Raw genomic sequence first — 25340 nt, 5'->3', positions numbered from 1 at the left:
ACTTCACTATGTTCAGATGATTGTAAGCAAATTTGAATGAAAAGAACACTTTGAATTTGATGTACATTCAAATTTATTTTTGGATGGTATGAACAGCAATACATAACTAATTTACAACATTTATTTATTATACAATACAAATCTAACATTAAAATTTATTCGAACTCTTTTTCACAATGTTCAAGTTTGCAATGTTCTCACATTCCTTTATCCGGAGACTTTCCAAAAAACAAACCGACAGATGAATTCTATCACGTCATTCCATTCACTGCTTATTACATTTATTATATTTCAGATGAACCCCCAGGTTTGATTTATGTTTGTATGACTTTTTACAGTGTGGACATGTGAAGCAAGCCAGGTCGGAATGACTTCGGGAGTGGTCCACAAGATAACTCTTTGTTGGAAAGGTCCGATCACACTTATCACATTTAAAATTGCTGTAAAACGAATGAGCAGTTGAAAGATGATATTTCAGTGCTGATCGAGAATTAAATGGTTTACTGCACTGTAAACACATCTTCTTGTAGCCGTGGAATCGAACACTATGGATGTGTCTTGTCAAACCCTCAATGGATTGAAAATATGTATTACATACATAGCACTGAGGGGGTACGTTGTGTTGGACAGCTGTCCTTTGTACCAAAGGTGAGTCTTCACCTAAGAATAAACGAAGTTTTCATTAAAGTCAGTGAAAATCATATTTTTAAAAACTTGTAACTAAATTATTTTAAGCATTTTTAACTCTTCTGTGGATAATTGATTTTAAGTTGGCGGGTATAAAAATGTTTCATTAATCTTAAATGTTCTCAAATATGTAACCAATACATAATCTACAAACACATATTGCAGAAAAACACAGAGAATTTTATTTAAACTTTATTTTCTAAAATATTGAAGCATATAAAATACAGCTCAACAAACTTTTTAAGCTCACATTGTTTTTCGCACAAATTAAGGTCATATTTTTGTAATAAAAATTACTATTTTCGAAACTCAGAACGATGACATAGCCCTACGTTATATTACATATACAATGTCAAGTATAAATGTCCTTTTAAAGTATTATCTTAAGTTTCTAAAGTGGATGTTTAAGAGGGGAATTTATCAATAGATGGTACGATGTTTCTACTATAGGCCTTTACCATAGGTTTTTTTACAAATAATATAAAACGTGCTTTCTTTGATACAATGTAGTTGAAAATTTCAAATTTTCTTCTTAAAGGTGAGTAACTTTTAGAATTCTTTGCTCATTTACCATACTCATCTGAGTTTTGTCGAAATGTAGCACCGAAAAGGGATAACATTGCAGAGAGAAATCATACTTCATGTACAGGGTAGGATAATGAAGTATTGTTTATTTTTTTTAATAGTAAATTTTTTCTATGATAAGGAAAATTCTTCTGCATTTACGGTTTGAAACGCTAAAATTTTGCTGTGGAATGAATCTTTCATGATTCTAGATTTTTAGAAGGTGACTCTGAAAAATGCCACCTTAATAACATAAAAAGCAGTCAAACAGATCAAATACTATTATCACCCTGCGCTAAAGAGTCAGAATGTACAGAAAATACAAGTTACAGTAGTGTACTGTGCCCGTGTCTATGTTTCTGCAAAGAGCTACTGCTTTCAAAACAACGGATAAAAAAACAGCTGCACTTGGCAAGAAACTACAAAAAATCAAATGGAAATAATTGTTATTTTTCAGCCAAGAATATATTAAAGTTCTAGCAATTGATTTGTATGAATTATGTTTTAGTAAATGAAATAAAACTCAAATAATGTAAACAAATACTTTTAAAATGTATTTTGATGTCTCAACACACACTATTACATTATAACAATGTGACCTTAATTTGTGCGAAAAACCATGTGAGCTTAAAAAGTTTGTTGAGCTGTACATGTAATTGCATCTCAAAATATTTGGGGAAAAAGTTTATATATGTCCAACACATGTTAAAAAAGAAGCAATTCAGCTTAATGAAAAATAAGAGTTCATTCCAGTTCTTTCTTACTACACTAAACAAACTGAAGTCAGTCCATATATGCATATTCCTTATTTTGAATGTTTCAACCTACACGACTTTTCATGACGCAACATTACGTGTTTATGTTTGAATTCTTTTTTACACAAGGAACACTTCCACGGTCTGTGATCAGAATGGACCTTCTTGTGTACCATTAACGCGGACTTTGCAGAAAAACCCTTATTACAAATCTCACAACGTGGACAATCTCTCGTGACTTTGTGTTCTATACGCTGATGCTGCTGATGACCTGTGATGGTCTTAAACCCTTTACCACAAACTTTACATATCACTGCAAATCCATGTTTGTGCGCGAGCTCATAGTGTCTTAATAAGATCTGGGTATTTGGGAAAACTACCAGACAATATTTACAGACAGAATTGTCAAACTGGGCGGGTACATCTGTCCTTACTGACGTTTCTTGTTTTACAAGTATGTCGCGTTTTCCTCTGCCCCGTAGTCCTGTAAATATAGAAAATAACCAAATGTGATCATCATGTATTGAAGGGGATCTTTATTCACAGTATACATACACGTCTTTGAAGTCAAACGGCAATCGTTTTATTTTATATTGAAATTCGATTTTTCGCCTGTACAATTTGTTTTTTAAAATAACCCCCCCCCCCTTTACAAGAGTATTTCGCATCTAATGATTACTGTCTTTTATAATCAAATAATTTCAGGCAGTGGTCTTCTTAGATAACTTCTTTAAAAAAAATTTGAAATATTGAAACTACATACATTTTGTGCTGTTTTTAGAATCGTTATAAGATTCAATATTTTCCCAGACATTTTAGTGTTTAATTTTCACCACTACTCAAATAAATAATGAGAAATGCAATTTTCAAAGCGATGACAATATTTAGAATAAGTACAGTAACATTATAAAAACGACACTTTGTGCAAAAACCCACATTTGACAAACTCTATAAGTTGTTTGAGATGTATTTTTCCGAACACAAAAGCAGATTATAAACAAGCTCTTTAGTCCATATTAAAGTAATTCCAAAACAATAAGACATCATTCAATCCATCATATTGGTTGCAGAACTTTTTTTTTCAAGTGCTATGGCTCTGATTATCGCTATTCAAATATTTAAACATTCGCATCAAAATCTAATCAATTTATAAAATTATAAATCCGTACATGTATATGAATTTATTAGAATCACTTTTAAATCCAACAATATCTCAATCCTTCTTTATACATTTTGAAAGTATACATTTGTACGTCCACAAACGTGCAATTTTTCCCCTTGAAAAGTCCTTTCCATTTTTTAAACACAAAACAGTGTTTCATAAAGGTTAAATCTGATTTCATTTTGTCTTCCTCTGCAGCTGTGAATATTATTGATCCATAAATTAAGATTTCTGAAATTTCTCATTGAAATCAGAATTTGCAAATAAGATCTACTGTTGCTTTTATGACTGCATATTTTACTTTCATAACTGTGTAATACCATCGGGAACTATTTACTAACACTTTACTCATCCACCCCTGTGGCATCCATGCCTGTGATTTTTTTTTACTTTGCAGGATTACTTTTAAAAGCTAGAAGAGGGGAATGGGTCATGTAGTATTTTATAACCCTTTAGTCATCATGATTTTCAACTTTATGTATAGTTTCATGTGGTATCAATAACATTTTAACAATGAGCAATTCTTTACATAAAGACGTTGACATCAAAAAAAAAACATACGGTTTGCACTGCAAATAGGCTACAATATACACCATATAAATGTTTCCTAATGTATTTATATACAATAGTATACATGTATGTTTGATCATGTGATTAACTTAATTATTTGTTGACTGCTGGTTTTGTTTTCTTAAGCACCTTGCTATGTGGTCTTTTAAATTACTTTTATGCTTGAATCCTTCAAAACAATATGAACAAGTAAAATATCTTTGCTCTGAGTGTCTTTTCATATGTCTTGCAAGATGACTCTTGCTTTGATTTGCTTTGCCGCAAATGGAGCATTTGTGTTTTTGGTCGATCATCCGGTTATGATACACATCCCAGTGAACTTGAAAACTATTTATATTTGCGTATCCTTTCACACACACAGGGCATATTTTCGCAAACCCATGATTGTCAACCTCTTCAAAGTGTTTTCGCAGATCCACGGAAGATTTCTCACAATACGGACACCTTGTTGACGCATAGGAAGCTCTCCGTTCTAATCTGTCAAGCTGTTGCACACCTACATTGAGAGAAAACTTGATAAGACTAATTTATCAATAATTATAACTTATCCAACAGGTCATGGGTTTAAGCCCTTAAATTTACAGGAACATCTAAAGTACTTGAAATCATTTGATACTTAAACTTAAAATCAATTCCTAATGAATCTAAAGTACCGACAACAGCAACAACAACAATTATCATAACTTGCACTCGAAAACATCAAAGGCTATGTGTGTAAAAATGTCATTGTATCTTCGTTTAAAGATGTTTAATACATTGTTGAACCACAAATTTTTTTACATTTGAAAAACAAATTCATTCTTGCCTCATCCACCGAATCATTTCATGAATATTTTTCTTCAGGGGGTACCCGTTTGCAGCTTCTTCTGATGTGGTCTTTTAGACTCGATTTGTGCTTGTAAGTTTCACCACAGTAACTGCATACAAAGCTTCTCCTTGTGGAGTGGGTAATCATGTGTCTCCGAAGATGAGCAAAACTTATCTGTGGTTTCCCACATACATTACACACAAATTTTCTGCTTTGTGGGACAACCCTTTGATCCTTTGCATGGTGCTTTTCTTCGTAGTGTTTTACAAGCTCACTCGTTGGCAATGTGATCCGACAATAATGACAAAAAGTTGCGGACGAAGGATCATTTCTCTCAGTGGTGTCTGTAATATACAGTAAAACAGGTGAATAGTCTATTCCTCGTGTATTTCTTTCCTAGTTAAGCGCTATTCAGCCAAAGAGGGAATACTTATTCTTAACGAACGATTATGTACCAAATGTTTAAAGATTTACTAATTTTTCTAACTGCCCAAAACCTTTCTTTCCGCCTTCTCTTAAAGCAAAGTTTTAGAATATGATTAATGAAATGCTAAGATATTAATTGCAAAGAGCTGTGTTCATTATCTTCATATTAGGTACTTAACAAATTTTTTTTTCAATTCAGCCAGGAAAAAGTTTTTTATTTTTATTTTTTGATTATTTTATAACTGCATTCAAGCAAAAAATATAAAGTGTTTATTTTGTTCTCAACACTTAAAACTAGACATGTTTCAAATCACAGCAAAAGTGAACGAAATTTTTTTAAAATTTTTTTTAAAGGTACTGCTATCATCGACAACAAAATATGCATCTACTTTGTGTAATTGCATGAATGAGGCCTTACTCAAATCTGACCATCTTGTTAAATTTGAAGAATAATGCAATAGACTTCTATTTCTCCTGAAAATTGGATATAGAATCATAGTTCTTTTAGAAATTGACCATAGCACCAAATCCTACTGAAACAATAAACAAAATAGAACAAAATATCCCTGTGTGAAAGCTTGATTACAAACAGAAAAACTTATAATACACGACATAATTCCAATATATTAAGCTTTTTTCAGAAAAGTTAATAACTCACTGTTCTGATTAAAAGAAAAAAATATGCTTCCCATCATAAATTTGATTCGATTAAAGTTAGGTATTTCAATTTATGAGTACTTTGCTCTTTGGCCAATCCTTTTCTCTTGAACAATTATGTTGTTCCCCTCTTAACTGAAACAACGTAAGCACTGTCGGACTTCTGAATATAAAACTATTTTATGGAAAACAAGTATTCTGTTTCGATAAGTAACTAGTGCTAATTGTAACGGGGACCGTTACAGATGTTCCCCAAACGCTTCCCAAATCCTTTTTGTGCCTAATTCCTGTAAGACATTTTACGAAATATGATCAGTATCGAAGGATTTCATCAAAGAATTATAAAAGTACAATGATATCAACTATATGTCATTTAACGCATTGTACGCGCACGCACGTGCATGTACATGCACAATGATTACAACATGTTGTCTAAACAATTAACGTATCTATATATCGTGAGAATAAATAAAAAAAATTCTTTACAATATACATTTTAATGTTTTTAAAAGATATTGGCCCTTTTGCGTATTTCGCGTGCGCACGTGCATGAAAGAATGTTCGTGCATTCAATTTTGATAGTACCATTATATAGGAATCCAAATACCTATTCATATTCTAAATTTTATCCCGTTTCGTTGAAAACTAAGAAAGTTACAGACAATTAAATTTTCAGCCAATCAGATTGCAGCACATGTGCATGCGCATGCTTTTCATGATAATTCTTATATACCATGCTGTAGATCTTTATAATGTATAACCATGTTCAAAATTTAAAAGGATTTTGTCGAAAAACAAGAAAGATATTGAGACTTTAGTTTCAGCCAATCAGAGCGCAGCGCACGTGCATGCGCGTGAGATCTTGCTATTTTGACCATGTCGTCTAGTCTATGCTTCTAATATATCCTTATATTATAACTTTCAAAACATTTCATAAAAAATTTAAATAGTTACGTCTATATCAATTATATTGGACATTTCTAGTGTTGCACGTGCGCGCTCTTGCAATCACACGTGCATGCACATTCTTTCATGATAATTCTTTTATATCAGGCTTTAGATCTCCCTAATGTATGACTATATTCAAAATTTCTAAGGATTTTATAAAAAAAAACAAGATATTGAGACATTAATTTCAGCCAATCAGAGCGAAGCGCACGTGCATGCGCGTGAAATCTTGCTATTTTGACCATGTCATCTTGTCTATGTTACTAATATATCCTTATATTATGAGTTTCAAAACATTTCATATAAAATTCAAAAAGTTACGGCAATATTCATTATATTGGTCGTTTCACGCGTTGCACGTGCACGCTCTTGCAAGCATGTGCGCGCAAAATGACCTTTGTTTCGCAAATCTACATAACATGCCTACTGACCGTAAAAAGGTTTCACCTTAGTCAGATGTGTAGTTTACAAGATCACTCGCGGAAAAGATTTTCCCAGGAAGAAGAAAAATAATAAGAAGAAGAATAAGAAACAGAGTAGAAACAATATGTTCCCCAACTTCGTTTGGGGAACATAATAAAGTACACTGATTTAATCTTTTCTTATTGATTCCATCATTGCCCCCCCCCCCTTATTTCCCCGTCAACAACCAACACATATTACATGTAGAACTTGAGAACTTAACAATTAAATCCACTAATCAATAAGCAAATATAGGTACACGTATATTTTACATTGTTTTTCTTAGTTTTCTCGAGAAAATACAATAATGTTAAACATATAATTAAACAATTTTTCCCGATTTAAGCCGCTTTCTTTCCTGAATTTTATCTTATTTTATTTGCACTTATATCAGCATATAATCAATGCATATAAGAACTTTTCTTCTTTAATATATACTGACACGCAAAAGAAACGCAACACCCGACTTTAGGGGAAATAAATATGTAAAGTAAAGAATTTTGTATCTTAAAATTATGAATATCTTCAATTTGTTAAACATCAGTAATTTAACGCTTGAACGACTTTCATACCATAACCGGAAGTCAAGTTTGAGTTCGCTTAACAGAAATTAAAAATTGCAAGTTTAACAAAACATTTGGCAATATTATTGAGTTTTAAGGGTTTTTTACTGTTCATCATAAGTAATGCAGCAATAGTTCAAAAAATAAACTCTCCTTTTGTTTCCCGTAACGATGCTAAGGATACTTAAAAATGGCTTGTGTACGCATTTCCATTGCTCTAGCTGGAAAATTTCAATGTAAAGGTGATGGAGAGTTGCTGATGCGAAATTTCACTACATTACGCCTCAACAGGGTCTTACGTATCATATGCATTAAGGAAAGGCCTTGTACCGGAAGTCCAACACTGCTCTAAATTAGAGAAAAATCGACCTAATCATCTGAAAAACGGGCATTTAAAAATCTCGATATTAATGAACCTATTGTATCGTAGAAATTAAGCTGCAATTGTTGTTTAGGGCAGTCTTGCGCGTTTTACTTGAATGGCTGTGAGGGGGGTGTTTAACAGTCATATTTTACTTAGTAAAGTAAACAGATAAACATTTATGATTTTTATCAAATCTCTGATGTTCTGAAAAGTGAGTTAAGCCTTACTTTATTCGCTTTTGAAAATCATGAGATAAAAAATCAAACATTTGTAGATTACTGCTAGTTGCGTTTCTTTTGCGTGTCAGTATATTTATGAACAATTTTTCATTTCCTTAGTGGTATAGGCTATCTTTGAAAAAATTGTTTGGTTATATCAGGACACGATATTTTTTTCTTTTTATTCCTATGATATCATCCTGTTAACAAATATTTTTGAAATTTTCTGGAAAACAGATTTTCACACTTACCTACCGACCAAATGATTTTACCTTGAGTCGGGAAAGGGCAGTTAAAACTTTAAAGATGACCTTAGATTAAAGTTTATTAAAATTCTTGCCTATGGAAGACAGTAAACTGTATTAACAGCCTTCTTGCGGTAAAAACGAGACTAAATAAGAATAAAACTCAATGTGATTAAGGTAAAACTGGTTTCAAGGGAAAACAGATATGATGAGAATTACCGCCCAGTAGTGTTTCATTTTAAAACAAAAACTGAAAATACGAATGAATACACTTTATTGAAAATTTAAAAATACTCCTTATATACAAACACACCAGACAATCAACTTTTACAACAAAATGACACACATTTAATATAACTATAAAAACGTTCACTTTATGCAAAAAAAAATTCTTTTAAGAATAAAAAGGACGAGCTCAGCTTCCCCTTTGAATGAATAAGTTGTATTAAAAATCCTTCCTAACGAACCTTGCTTTTGCGTGAGTTAACAAGTGACGCTTCATGACATCATTTCTTTTGTATGACTTGTTGCATATTGGACATGTAAAGGGTTTCTCAGAGGAGTGCGTTGTCATGTGCCTTTGAAGATGAGCAAAACTTATCTGAGGTCTCCCACATACATTGCAAGAAAATTTTCTGCTTTGTGAGACACCCTTTTGGTCCATTGCATGGTGTTCTCGATGGTGTTTTTTAATCTCATTTGCTGGAAATGTGATCCGGCAAAGGTGACAGAGGGTTGTAGAAGCTGCATTTAACCTCACAGTTGTGTCTGTAATATACAGTAAAACAGGTGAATAGTATACCCCACTTGTACTGACCGTATTCAATATCAAAACTAATATTTTTTCTCGATATGTTTTTTACACAGAAAACAAAATCAACTAAGTTTTGTCATCACCACTGAACGAATTTATCTTAAAACTGCCTAAATGAAGCCACCATCACATCATCATATCAACAAATCCCTCTATTTAGTCAAAAAGCATTAGAATCACAATAAATAGCACTCTTCCTCTTTCCTACATAATACAAAAAGCACAAGAGAACTATGTCGTCACTATTGAACAATAGATCATTTTTCTTTCTCCTTGTGTGCAAAATAAACATACATAGTTTTGCACTAGGAAATTATTTCTTAACATAAAATAAGTTCTACTTAGCGTAGCACAATACCAGTATTATGAAACAAAGCATCCACCTCCTCATTTCAAATCTAAGAGGATATTTTGTCGTGAATTAACAAATGGCGCTTCAGTACATCGTGCCGTTTGAATGACTTATTACAAAATGGACATGAAAAGGGTTTCTCAGATGAATGCGTTGCCATGTGGCGCTTCATGTTTCCAGAATACTGAAACGATTTAAAGCAGACAGGACAAATGAACTGTTCTGAAGTACAATGTATTTTTTGTATATGTGCATCTAATACTACGCGATTTTGAAAATAATCTCCACATTTGCAGCAATTCAGTACACTCCGAGTATGCTTTTCATGTTCTAGTAGATCATCCACATTGTCGAAAGAGGTTCCACATATGTAGCATTTCACAAAAGAACCGTCGTGAGTCCTCGTCATGTGCTGTTTTGATCCTACGGAAATAAAACAAACGGAAATGGTTCACAAAACACAAATGCACATCAAAGATTAATATGATATTTAATGATATAAATCCGATAATCTACACAACCAAGAACAAAAACACACTTAACCACCAACTGCAAAATTACCATTTCTGATACAAATCGTTACTGAACAAAATAACATTTCACATGCAATCCAATGGCATGGCAATCTACTTGCCATTTAAGCACAGCACATATCCATTTTAACAAAGAAAATGAAGTCGACAAAAACTCTGCATAAAATACTTTTTGAACAACTTGAATAAAAATGGCAAACTGTCTTTAAATGCTCATTCGTCGCAATTCCAAAAAAGTTTTTCAATGTCTGAACACTTTTTGTCCCATGTGATACAGTTCTCCGTCTTTCACTTCAAATTTGTCTTTATTCCGCCAATGTTGTAGGTATGCATTCTGCTGTTCCCTATTCCTCAGCTTTTGGGGAATTCTGAACCTTCCTAACACCAACTCAATTATGGTATCGTAGCGTACACTCCTCAAAAATCGAATTGGGCGTGCTTTTGGCTCATCCAAAACACGAAGCGTATCTGTTAAAATAAAGGCATACTTTGTGTAATTTTTTATAAAATTCACTAGTTACCTTAATTTATCTTTTTTGATCACGTTATTGACTAAGAAAAATGTAGGCTGTATTTTAAATGTGATAAAACCTTCTATTACATCAGGTTGGGTTTTCGTCTAAAATATCGCCGAATCGGCATTAAACCAAATGCATACGATATTGTCCCTAGATAAAATTTCCTGGATCTTCGTACGCTTATAAGCGTATAAGCCTCATATTCTTCAATGATACACATTTATTTAATGTGTGTTTTCTCGAGAATGAGCATAATCTCCAATACCTATACCCTGCTAAAGAGGCTAGTCAACCCTTGAACTTTTGAACAAAGAATCAATTAATTTTTATTCAGTTTATTCTTTTTCTGTAATTTGAAACCTATCGGTAAAATCTTATTGAAATATATTTACAAAAAGTCCATATATTGATATTTAAAATTCACAATATAAAGTATTTCAATACAAATGTGTCTTGAGGTTTTAATTGCAACTTGCTTGTCAAAATGATCAACTTAATTTGCTTTGCCAGAAAGTCTCTCAAATGAACTAAGCACTTCATCTACACAGCATACACATTTTTTAATAAAAACCATCAATGGTGTCACTTGTGAGGCATGCTTGACATCCATCTCTTTACACTGAAAGCACTTTCACAAGAAACATTTATTTTATCATTCATTGCACCATCCCCAACTCCTGATATTCTCTTGTATCAACAAACTTTCGCTTCAGAGAGCGCAAAATCACCTCTCTACTGAATCGTTCGTCCTTTCTAGGAAGTTTGAAAAATAGTACCAGGATGCAGTTTATGCACACCAATAACGTGTTGGTTGAGTATATCTTTACGAGAAAAATTTTTGTCGCAAAATGAACATTTGAACGGTCTCTCAAGCGAATGACGTGCAATGAAATGACGGCGGCAATTTCGAAGATTTTTAAATTCTTTTCCACAGACTGGGCAGTACAATTCCTTTATCTTTTCTGCAACAATTCTTTGAATACTGCTTTCGTCTGTGATTTCAGAATAATCCCCCATGTTTCCTAGAGAAGAAAAGGCACTTTTTAGTAAGAGAAGATAAAGTAATTTGTACTTTATAACAGTTTCATGAAAGTAATTTAAAAGTTTTCTCTTTTGTTCTTTGTCTGTGCACTACACAATAATGCTGTTTCAATACATCCTTTCGTTTGAAAGATTTATCACAAAGAGAACATTCGAAAGGTCTTCTATTTGAATGAATATCACGTATGTGTCGTCTCATATTGCTTCTATTATGAAACAATTTCCCACAAAGAGAGCAACACAGATCCTCATCCGAGACTCCACTCCTCATAGGGACGCCTACAGAAAGAAAACACCACTTTAAAAATATGTTGATTTTATTTAGTCTACTTCTTATTCACATACTCAACAATTTCTTCAACTTGCTTAAAAATGTACATATCACATCTAATAAAAGTCATAGACACTAACGCAGATCCTACAAAAGGTAAACAGTAAGACCTCAAACTAAAAACAAGAGATGTCTGTAAAACATTTATGCCCCTCCCCCAAATAATAAGATTTTTTTCAGTCCAATGAACATAATTCTGTCAAAAATGGTTCGATTGTACCCAAATCAGAACTTGACACAGATATTCTTGTGATAAATCTGTATACTGAATTTCATTTCAGTATGTGCTTCCTATGCAAATAAAATGAACAGAAACTGCATATACATGTACTTGGAATGTTTCTATTGCAAGGAGCGTAACTCTGTCCAAAATGGCTCGATCATACCCAAATCAGAACTTAACCTAAATATTTTTATGATAAAACTGCATACCAAATTTCATTTTAATATGTGCAACCTATGCAAAGAAAATGAACAGACACTGCAAATAAATAGAAAAAATTCGAAGTCCAAGAATCATACATCTGTCCAAAATGGCTCTATCGTGCCAAAAATCAGAAACCTAGACATATTTATCATATGATAAATCTGTTTACCAATTTTTTTTTTCACTATGTGCAACCTCTGCGAAGAAAATGAACGGAAACTGATGGTGGACCAACAAAAATGCCGACCGACTGACAGACGACAACAAAGCAATATTCCACCCTTCTTCAAAGGGTGTATAAATATTTAGATAAAATATTTACACATATATTGTAGATAATAATTAAGTATGTTTTAATTGCATGTACCTATTTCTTTAAATATTTTTTTAATGACAAGAAAACTTAAAAGTCATTGTTTCTTATATCAAACGGCTACATGGACATCTTTCCTCTCTTTATTTTATGCACACAATACAAATGCTGCGTCAACACATCTTTTCGTTTAAATGTTTTTTGACACAATGAGCAACTGTAAGGACGTTGTTCAGAATGCGTAGCTGCCATGTGACGCTTCAAGCTAGTTAGATGCTGAATTCTCTTAAAACATATCGGACACTTGAAGGGGTGCACCTGTCCACCATGATCTGATTTACAATGATGTTCGTATGTTGATATGGATTCAAACCTTCGTCCACATTCACAATTCAAGACATTTGAATCCATGTGCAGACCACTTTCATTCCCAAAGCCTACGAAGAGAAAAGGCAGATATCGTAATTTTATTGCGATTCCAACAAGTTTCATGTTAAAATAGTATATCAAGACAAAACATCGTGATGACAACACTTCCAACCACTGAAATATCACGAACGGCGTCCTTAATCAAACCAATAAATCTCTTCCATTTCTTCCACAACTTTGAGAACATATTAATCAACTGCTGTTCCACAGAAATCAGATACAATCCTTGATAAAAGAACTTTTTCAACTTTATGCCACAAAATTAAAGTGCTGTTTATATTACATATGGCAAATAAGAAAAAAGCTTTTCTTTAAAAAAAAAAAGCATACATGTATGGCATAAGTTGGTATGACATTAACTATGTAGAGTTCTCCAATGGTTTCGTAATGAATCTTTTCTGAAGAAACTTTTGTTACATTTACTGCAATGAAACATTTTCCTTTCAGTGTGAGTTGCCATGTGTCTTCTCATGCTGTGGACATACTCCGAAGTAAGACCACATATGGGGCATTTGTGCAGACTTCGATGCGTCCCATGTTTAACTTTATAATGATATCTATAGGCGTGGGCGCTTTTGAAGAATTTTCCACAAAAACAAACAGAAGTTATTTGATGTTCTGTTCTATAATGAATTTTAAGTTGTTGCTCTGTCGTCATTATTTGACCACAAACTCGGCAAGGGAACTGTTGGGGTGGAATTTCCTCTTTTAGATCTCCTACGAAATAAGAAAAAGGCTGTAAAACTTAATTCCTATCTTGTGCTATGTAAATTTCACATGATGTGAAAGTGTAATATTCTATAATGCGAATAAATACCAGACTACAACAAGAAACTGTGAACTTAACATCATTTATTGAGAACATGAATATTACCAATGACTTGAACATATCAACACAAAAACATTTTAACGTCTAAAATACATTAAATGTATTATCTTATAAAGCTATAGTCTTGTCAAAGAAGTGCAATTCAATTCATAAAGGCTGAATTTGCATTCTTCTTTATGTAATAGAGTTCAAAGACATCGCTGGCAAATGAGAAAAAAAAATTTAAGAAAATGAAGCAAATATGTACGACTTGAACTGATGTGACATTAACTATGCAGAGTCCTCCAGTGGTTTTGAAATGAGTCTTTTCTGAAGAAACTTTTGTTACATTAACTGCAATGAATCATGTTCCTTTCAGTGTGAGTTGCCATGTGTCTTCTCATGCTGTGGAAATACTCCGAAGTGAGACCACATATGGGGCACTTATGCAGTCTTCGATGCGTCCCATGTTTAACTTTATAATGATATTTATAAGCTCGGGTGCTTTTGAAGAGATTTCCACAATAACAAACAGAAGTAATTTGATGTTCTGTTCTATAATGAATTTTAAGTTGCTGCTCTGTAGTCATTATTTGACCACAAACTCGACAAGGGAACTGTTGGGGTGGAATTTCCTCTTTTAGATCTCCTACGAAAAAAGAAAAAAGCTGTCAAACTTAAATCCTATCTTCTGTTACGTAAATTCCACATGATGTGAAATTGCATTATTCTACAATGCAAATAAATACCAGACTACGCCAAGGAATTGTGAACTTAAAATCATTTATTGAGAACATGAACATTACTAACGACTTGAACATGTCAATACATAAACATTTCAACGTCTAAAATACATTGAAATATAGTCTATAGTCTTATAAAGACATATTCTTGTTTGTCAGAAAAGGGCAATTCAACTCTCTTAAAGGCTGAATTTGCATTCTTCTTTATGCATTTGGATCCAAAGACATCAATTCATTCATGTTTGATGCACGGTCATGTGCAATTTTAAATAATCTTTTCTCTTGAAGTATTTTCCACATTCATGACATTGGAATCGTCTGTGAGAGTGGTGTGTGGAGATGTGTCGTATCACGTTACTCATGTATAGAGATGTTCGCCCACACAGAACACACTGGTATCTGTTATCTTCCAATCGAATACACGAATCACTGAATTTCTCAGCATATCCTACATCGAAAATAATTAAAATTGAACATTTTTTAACGTACTTTTAAAATCAACTTACAAGCAATAATATTTAAATGCGTTAATTACATGCAGCAACAAAAGATGTAACATGTGCCATATAATAAGAAATACAACGTCATCCTTGCCCTCCAGTAACTACAGATGTAAACAGTGAAACCCAATGAACAATAGCATCTACCAATAAATTTTTAAATACACACACAAAATATTCAAAGAAAGGACAGCTCCATACAAGCCATTCATTAGAAAATCTCAACAAAAATCCATGGAACAGTTATTTTAAGTCCTTGTACTATCGGTCTTATTTTTGTCGGGGAAATGCAAATACATGTGTTGGGTTAAGTAGTCTTTTCTCTTAAATGACTTTGGACAAAGATTACACTGAAAACGCCGCTTAGTTGAGTGGCATGCAATGTGCCTCTTGACGCTACCACAATATATAGACGTGAAGCCACATATTGGACACTTGTAAGATTGATCTCCGTGAGTTCTTATTGGATTGGGGAATATCTCTTGCTCCATTTGTGGTCCTAAAGAAAAATAAGACGAATTACAATGACGAATATTAAAATTTTTATTACTGAATGTTAAAATCGTACAAATATATTACAACAAAAAATGTTTTTAGGTTGACATGAACCATTTAGTGATAATAAAAGTCCCTTGATAAAATTTAACAAAACAGAGCAAAAATATATGTAAGTATACGCAAAAAGAAGTCTGAACCAACGACGATTTGTACATCAATAGAAATTTACTCGAAAAAAATTAGGTCAGACAGCCCCGGGCTGATACAGAGGATGTGTGACATCCTTATGATATAAAATGTGTTGCTTCAGATAATCCTTTCTTTTGAACGTCTTCAAGCAAAATTCGCACTTGTGTGGTTTATCCTCAGAATGATTGGCCATGTGTCGGGTTAAATTAGTTCTATATAAGGTTCGGAATCCACAAATTAGACAAACACAGTGTTTTTCGGAGTTGAATGAAGTGGTTTGTGGGATTTGGTGCCTGTTCTGTCCTGCAGAAGAGATAACCGGTTATTTTATTATGTTTTAACATGAATACTCTTTCCTTAATATAACATTTTACGCATTATAAAAACTGTAAATAAATATGGTATCTTTGTTCAAACACATCATTCTTTATCATGCTTTTAATAATTTTACTCACAACCCTATTTAAATCACACGTGTACCAAAATGCACATCATTTTAAAATTAAAATACATTTATGTATCTTCAGACAAATGGTCAAATCCTAAAATACACCTCAAGAACTCTTTTTAAGATGCACAGAGTCGACATGTTTCTTTAAATGATCTTGGCGTTTAAAAGTTTTTTCACATAAACTACATTGGTGAGGTCGAGCAGATGAATGCATGACCATGTGTCTCTGATAGTTTCGTTTGGTTTTCAGCACAGTTCCACAAAGTAAACATGTGAAAGAGTACAAAAACGATGTTCTAGATTGTGTCGTGAAGAAGTCCATGCCAGGCTCTCCTACAGAGAAAGAGAAAAAACATATCAGAGATACATGTTTCCCTTCAGTTATTTTTCTTTAAAATAAAATGAACTTTTCTCTAACAGTAGACAAAATTTCAACAACTTCCAAAGCTGTTCCAATGTTGTTATTACCACTGAGTTCCAAATCAATCCAACTCCGTATATAGAATGGTGTTTAAAATATATAGAAAAATAACCAATTTATTTAACACAATCACAATACCAACAAAATTCATCAACGAAATATCTTTTAATTACCAATTAAAAGTGAACATTTTCACAATGTACAAAGATCAGTTCAAAGTTTCAAAAGCTATGAGTAATAGAACATTCATGTTTTTGTTTCGTCAAATTATTATTTTGTTTTCCGATGCGTACGCATGTGCGATTCCAAATAGTCTTTCCTCTTAAACCTCCTATGACATATTGCACAAACATATGGTCTTATGTCGGAATGTTGAATCATATGTCTTTTAAGACTCGCTTTGTGAAGTTGTAATCCACACAATGGGCAAGTGGTGTAGGTGGAAGAGGAAAACTCGGTTACACCTATTTTTCTGTGCATCACCTTTAAAGATCCTACAGAAGACAAAAGATATTTAAATAGTTTCCCCATTACCAATTTATTTGTAAAACAAGATCTAAGAAGGGTTTTTATCAAGCGGGAGTCATGCTTCATTAAATATGTTGATGATGGACATAAGTTTGAATCTATTTCAGGTTAGTGAAATACTTCATACAAAGTATTTCTTGCAAAATGTCAACCCAATTTGGAGAGAGGGGCTTCTGATACCAACAAAAGAAAAACTACTTTCCAATGTTTGTATTCCATGACGTACAATCTCATAATTACTCAATCATACTAGTATTTGACAGCATACTGACTTTAAAACATTACATATTGTCCTTCGTGAGATTTTATATGTCTCTTCAAATTATCTTTCCTTTTAAACGACTTTTGGCAGATATAGCAACTATAGGCTACATCTTTATTATGAATGTCCATATGTCTTTTTAAATTAACTTTCTGTACAGAAACGCCACAAACAGTGCAAGACACAACATCTTCTTTGTACGTTAAAAGACATTTCTCCACATGTTGCCGATCAATAAAGGCAGAGCCTACGAAGAAGAAAAAAGAAATATTTAACGGATTACTTTCCAAGTAACTCGAAAATATAGAAACATAACATCCCAAAAAGTTGTGTCTAAGTTATAATGTATAACCTCCAAACGCATGCAAATTTTTATTCTTCTTTCGGTGACCCCCCCCCCCCCCCAATAATAATCAAACATATACCAAAATAGATATAATTCTTAAAACCATCATGCACCATTTTAATCATTCAAAAGATAATCAGTGGGCATAAGACACCTCTGTATCAATCATTTACAAAAGGCCGCACGAGAAAAACACTTGCGTCAGAATTACTTCGAATTATACAGTCAAATCAGTTTATAGATTGAGATTTTTCTCCGCCGCTATCACTGACACTGAACACCTTGTGAACTGACATAACATGTCTCTGTAAACTGTCTTTCCGTGTGTAAAACCTGCCGCACAAATGACAGACATGATTTTTAATGTTGGAATGACTGTCAAGATGCCTTTTATAACAACGCCTTTGAACTACTATTCCACATAAACCACAGGTCACAGGCTGCTCTTTGGCTGGGCAATCCGTCATCATAGATCCAATTTGCATCTCTGTGGTCAACCCTATCATGAGAAAACGACCAAGGTTAAAGGGTAAGTCCTTTGTTCTTGTATTCCACAATAAATAGTTTATAAAGCTTGTCAAACTAGCATACAGTTGCATCTCCTCAGTTAAAAAAAAACACCCACAGCTATACAACTAACTTTCTAGCAGCCTCTTTCCAGAAATTCATTTCTTACTATAAATTATCTACATGATGGAACATATGCCTGCTTAACCCCTCCTTCTTCGTAAACGAATGTTTACAAATGTGACATTTAAACAGTTTATCGCCAAAATGTTTTCGAATATGTCTGGCTATGTTTTTCTTGTGTGATTTAAATCCACATATGAGACAGGCAACCGCATTCTTATCTCTGTTACTCTCATCTTCATCACACCGAACATACATGGATTGGAATCCTACAGAAGAAAAGGAGGCATGTGTCAGACCATCTCTGTGGTGCACTCCTAAATGTTAGCACAGCATTTGGAATGTTGAAATTTGAAAGTTTTATTTCAACCTCTCAAGTTCTCTTAAAGACGTGCACAACTAAAGTATGTATTTTATTTTTTAAAACCTCTCAGCACAATTGAAAGACGTACACAACTAGAACATATTTATTCTTTCATGACTCTTTTGTTTTGAATTCTTTGCACAATCATTACTAAATTGTCTTCGTGAACTTGCATCAAATATGAGTTCGATGCACCTCGATTTCAACTCTTTGTGTTGTTTCCAATTACTTGCACAATCATTACTAAATTGTTTTCGTGAATTTAAATCAAATATGAGATCGATGCACCTCGATTTCAACTTTTTGGGAATTGACACTGCTCCCTGGTATGTATGGTTTCGTGCCTCGCCAAGTTAAGTTTAGTTTTGAACCCTTTATCACAGATCTTACAACGGAATGCACGAAAATCGGAATGAACATGCATATGTCTAGCAATATTTTTCTTGTTAGTCCAAACTCTGCAGATGGGACACTCTCTCATTTCAGAGGGATCTCGATTCTTACTCCGCCTTGAAAACTGAATGTTCCTCCAGAGGGGCGAGTGACTACTACCTAGAAAAGGGAACAGGAAGTCAAATACGGACGAAAACAAAAAGAGGCCAACAATTACATTTCATTTTTCTGTGTCAAGAGAAATTTGTATTACTTTAACACTTTCCATAATATTTAACATAATGTTTGTTACATATCTTTTTAACAGATTTTGCTAACATTTTTCTCATGATCTGTATTCGTCTTTTTGTATGTTTTTTTTCATGTCAGGTGACTGCCTTTAAACTAGTTAAGAACATTTCATATCTTCCTATCATTCTTCCTACTTGTGTGAGTAGCTTTCCCCTTGTCTCTCATTTAAATATATGACAATACTTTCAATAGGAAAGTATTGAAAATTAAATATTTTTTGTAAGCCCTTATTCAGTAAAATTTTCCTTTTTGTAATATGGAAATGTAGAATAAAATTTTACCAAGAGAAGTACATCAAAATATATCCCAACCAACATGAAAACAACAGAAGTATTCAATGAGAGCAAAGCTCTGCAGACCAAAAAAATGATATAAAGGTACATGTAAACAACTTCTATATCTTTATTTGCATATAACATCTGTTATATTGTAGATTTTATGTACAATGATAAGTAAGAATGCCAAATCTTCATATTTATTGTCATTTATTTCAAATGCTTCTCAAAATATCATGTTGATTACTGAAGGGAAAAAGAAACCAAAGAATCATTTTGAATAAAATACTTCTTTTTCTGAACTTTTTGAAACAATCAGATAAAGAGACACATGAATCAAGTTTTGACGAAAGACAGTAGAAGACCTTTTATCTATAAGAAGTAAAACCAACTCCTAGAAAACTTGACTACTAGTATATCACGACATATCTAGTTGGATACGTCCTCTCCGTGCACAAACATATGCTTTTTCAAACCTTCCTTCCTAGTATACGAATTATTACATAAATGACATTTATATGGTTTATCCCCAAAATGTTGTCGAATATGTCTCGTTATGTTTTTAATGTGAGACTTAAATCCACACATCAGACAAGCAACCATGTTGCTAGACGAATTATCTCCCTTTATATCATCTCCATCACGAGGACAGCGGACATACATGGATTGGAATCCTGAAGAAGAAATGAGGATCCTTTGTCAACCAGTGTATATTTTTGATTTTACCTTTCAACAAACAGATTTATGTTACATTTCCTTTAAGCTATCGATCACCATAAGAAACTGAAGTACCAATTATTATGAATTTGTAATCAAACTTAACAATACCCTAACTTGAGGTATTTAATTTAGAAAACATGATCTTTAACCGACAGGATTTTTCAAGTCCACCTTTCCTCTTAAAGTTCTTTGACATTTTTGTCGACTTTTAAAGAGCGAATTCTAGGTCTTTAAAAAATTAGCTTTCTGTATTAATGCATTACACAAAGACTTCATTTTGGAGGAATCTCTGATTTTTGAGAGGTCTTTATTCTAGAGCTTCTCCAATTGCCAAGAAAAAATACACTCCATCACACAACTATTAGAATTCCCTTTGCAAATCGAAATCCGTGTATAAGCGAAATTCTTTTCGCCAGTTAAAGTAAGATGTAAGCCTGATATTAGACCTAGAGTTACTCCAACTAAAGTGATTGTTTGGGCCTTCGAAAACTAGGATATACACTGGTTCTACATTTCAAATAAATGCAACAAAAATGAGGTACTGTAAAAATATATTATTTCAGCTTTGTTATCAGCATTACATACATAATTTTTACGGTCTGCCAGCAATCACAAATAAAACAAATTTAAAGTTATTTAGATTCTGAATTTTCAGAGTGATGAAACGTAGTGTGACGTTTCCAATAGTCTTTCCTTTTGAAGGACTTGTTGCACACTTGACAAGAAAATGGCCGTGCGTCAGAGTGAGTCTCAATGTGCCGCTTAATACTACTTCTATGACATTTCATTCCACAAATCGGACACGAACGGTATTTGGAAACTTTTTCACCATAACCATCATCCTCAGTAGAGTCAAGTTGATATCTATACGTTCCTACGATAAGAAATAAATAATAATTCATCGGAATGTTTGCAAGCCAGTTTTGAAAACTTCTGAAATATCCCTTATAATTTAGTATACAAAAAAATTAAAACCAAATCTGGCACATTTATACACACTTTTCTCCTGAGGAGTACACAATAAAAATAATCAAGAATTCACTTGGCGATTCACTTTTCCCCATTGTCAGTGCAACTCTTATCCTGATTTGAAAATCTGTCTTTCATAAAATGATACTGCAAATGCTGCTTCATATAATCTTTTCTCTTGAAAGACTTGTGGCAGACTTCACATTGATAAGGCCTTGCTTTTGAGTGATTTGCCATGTGCCTTTTTAAACTACTTTTAAAAGAGGACGTGAGTCCACATATTGGACACATGAAGGTTGGTTTGCTGGACCCCGGATTATCAGCATTTGTATCACAAAATGGCGAAAGAAGAACTGGTCCTAAAGAAACAAGAAAAACAAACATCAATTCATGATCGATTAGTGTTCTCTAGTTTTCCATAACTTTCTCCAGGAATTCATGGTTTTGTCTCCAAGAATTCATGATTTACTGGATTCTAACATTATTTAAACACTTTTGTTAAAGTGCTTCCGATATCGCAGTTTTGTTATGCTCTTGCATATGTCTCATCAAATTATCTTTTCGGGTGTAAGATCGGTGACAAAGTGTACAGTAGAAACGACTCGTGGAAGTTGAATGCCTCATCATATGCCTCTTTAAACTTTTTCTGCACCCCATTATCTGCCCACATGTAATACACGGAAAGCCTGCTTTACTCGACCAAACTTTGTCAGTTTCACCTAAATGAATAAAAATACGAACTTAGGAAAAATGTCAGAATTAAGGTTCTTTTTTCCCCTTCAAAAAATAATTAGGCGTAATTCTTTGGGTTTTTAATTTAATGACATGCAAACAACTAGTATAAGACCTTGCAGAAAAACTATCCATTTCATCAAAAATTGATCTTATTAAAAGAGTGGTCAAAATCTCAATCACCATGCTTATTTAATGTTCACTGCTGCAAATACATATTTTTTACGAGTATGATACATTATCATCAACTGCATATAAAGAATCTTTATTTGAATGTGTTACGTCATTGATCCTAACATCTTAATGTATTCCAGTACAATTTAAATGGCACCAATCCTATAAAAGTCTTTCAGTACGAGATTTTTCTACAAATGGCAATAAAAGACCAGACTAGCGTCACATGAATGTGGAAGAAATTTATTTCACCAAAATGCGACAATGCCTTCTACACTAAAGTACTAGTGGCTGTTAAATCCAAATGTTCCCTCATGTGCCTTTTCAGAGTATCCTCTCGGCTATACGATTTCTTGCAATAATCACAAATATATTTCGGACGGTTTTTGGAATGTGTCCAGATATGTCTGTCGAAATTCTGACGAACGTAGGTGGAATAAACACAATCTGGACATCTTAACAAGGTTCTTGTTCTCTTCAATCCAAATAATGTCGCTTCACAATTTCCACCTAAATTGACAAAGACGATACATTGTAGGTTTTTATTTGGAGAATTTCTCATGCATCTTGGTTAAATCCGATCAAATGATACTCATTTTTAAACATATTATTGTAGTATATGACCAATGAGCTCGTAGAACATGCAAACGTCTATCAAATTATTTTATTCACCAGCTTGATATTTTTTATTTAATTTCAATTAAGTGGTTTTAATTCATCATGTTTATTTATACATGCATGTCTGTTTTAATACATAATTTCTTCTATTTACAACTTGAAAACAAAATTATGTGTCTCTTCATATTTTTTGTGCTGAAAGGTTTATTACATGGGCAATATAATCGGTTTTTTTTCAAAAAGTAAACTGTTAAAATGCCTTATAGTGTTTAACAGACTTTACGCTGAAAGCCTTGTTGGGACAAGGTATTACCATTTTTTATCAAGTGATAATCTGTTCCTCCTGACACTTGACAACTCCATTTTTTTTCTTCATCTAATATTTTTCATCTCTGAATGATAATCCACGACATTAGATATATTTCTGAACAGTATCTGAGGCAGAGCAAAGGAAAATCTTTCTTAGACCCATCGCTTTACATCACCTACCTTTTCCCAACCCATTTCTACTTTTTTTTCTAAATAAAAGCTTCAGATCAATATTTTATACCACAATGCTTTTTTTTACTAAAAAAACACACGTAATGGACCAAACACTGCAACAAATCTGATCTTCTAAAATTTTTCTTAAAATGCCAGAGTTTCACCAAAACCAAACACAGTCTCTCATTCATACACTTAAATTTTCTGACCATAGTTTCTTGGACTCGAGAAAATATCGCACGCCCATGATTAATCAATTCAGTAATGCTTAAGTCGTAATTCAAAAGTCTTCCCAAATAGCCAAATGAAGTAATCAGACAAAATCTGTCACAATATTCCAATAAATTTAAGAGTAATATGATACGTAATTGTTGTGTAATAAATTCACATTTCCAATCACTTACTCTTTGATTATACTTTAAAAGTTAAATGTGTTGATTACTTGATATCAACAAATGCATGTAAATTGATTATCAAGGAATTATAGGCATTTCAGTCTTCCTAGGCAGCTTTTTTGTCTGATAACAGGGAGCGGGACCATAGAAATTAACAGAATCTGTTCAACTTAACAACTTATTTTATGGTATATTCAACCACCACCTCATCGGCGATTCTTTCAATCGTACCTTTGCTATCTACTTTAAAGGTCGTTATGCTCATGATTCAAGCAACACTCTCGTTTCACTTTTATTCATCTGTTATGCTCATGGAATTATAAGCAAAAATCATATGTTGATATTTTACTACTAGTAAAATGCATGCAAATACATAACTGATTGCAAAACAGTGGAACGGAATAGATAATTAAACTTTAATTATAAAAGCATGCATACGACGATCATTTCCTCATTTTACACGAAAGAAGTATATGTCTCTTCAAATGGGGTTTATGCTTGAAACTTGTATTACAAAATGGACAATATAATCGCTTTTCCAAAAAGTGAACAGTTCTTAAATGCCTTATTGCCGTGTTCTTCGATCCAAATATCTTTCCACACACTTTACACTGAAAGCCTTTTTGTGACAATGTATCAATTTTCACTATGTGATGTTCTAAATGACCTGGCATAGAATAACTCCCGTCTGTTTCATCTAATAGTTTCGCTATCTCATCTCCTAACGATAATCCACCAACATAAGAACTATTTTCTGATTGTATCGCATGAAAGGCAATAGAGGGGATGCTTTTCTGGGTATCATCGCTTTGAATGTCCCTCGAAACTTCCACTGATTTTTCCTTCCATCCTGAAGAAAAGAAACAGAGAATTTTCAACCACTACACTTCCCTTAAATGAGCACATTTGATGGACCATATCCAAACAATGATACCAGATTTCTTCCATTTTCCATCACCAAAATGAAAGCCCATCCCTGAGAAAGTACATTCCATATTAAAATCAATATAATTTCTTTGATGTAAAAATTGAAGAAAACGCAATGCACACCTACAGGTTTTCAACTAAGTCAAAGATGTACCAGATGTTCCTTCATATGTCTTTTTAAATTATCCTCTCGAGTATAAGTTCTCTGACAGATCTGGCATGAAAATTTGGGTCGAACTTGAGAGTGAGTCAAAGCATGTCGTTCAAAATTCCGACGAAGGTATGTTGAATAACTGCAATTGTCACACACTAACAGAGTCTTTGTTTTTCGTGATCCAAAACTGTCACTGATATTCCCACCTAAATTGATAACGAATACCGTAGATTATATTTTTATTTTATTTTTACTGAACAATAACAACAAGTACAATAATGT

At 33.1% G+C, this 25340-nt stretch overlaps 1 protein-coding gene across 34 annotated transcripts in view; it reads right to left on the bottom strand.

Moving 5' to 3' along the window:
• The window catches only part of LOC134268279 (zinc finger and BTB domain-containing protein 34-like), a 53409-nt gene that overhangs the window by 15582 nt on the left and 12487 nt on the right, over positions 1-25340 (bottom strand). The window contains exons 5-6 of one of the 34 annotated variants that reach the window (XM_062750496.1): positions 8897-9197; positions 4783-4890 (exon numbers count right to left, since the gene is read on the bottom strand). The exons of 3 other annotated variants lie outside the window; for them this stretch is intronic. In XM_062750496.1, the coding sequence (XP_062606480.1) occupies positions 4881-4890; positions 8897-9197 (311 nt within the window). In that variant the 3' untranslated portion in view covers positions 4783-4880. 30 more of the 34 variants (XM_062750488.1, XR_009992329.1, XM_062750484.1 and 27 more) reach the window with 30 other exon arrangements.

Source organism: Saccostrea cucullata, unplaced genomic scaffold, assembly GCF_032062105.1.
Source record: "Saccostrea cucullata isolate Sc308-1 unplaced genomic scaffold, CSIRO_AGI_Scuc_v1 ctg293, whole genome shotgun sequence".
NCBI classification, from domain to species: domain Eukaryota; kingdom Metazoa; phylum Mollusca; class Bivalvia; order Ostreida; family Ostreidae; genus Saccostrea; species Saccostrea cuccullata.
This window is presented reverse-complemented; position numbering and strand designations above follow the sequence as displayed.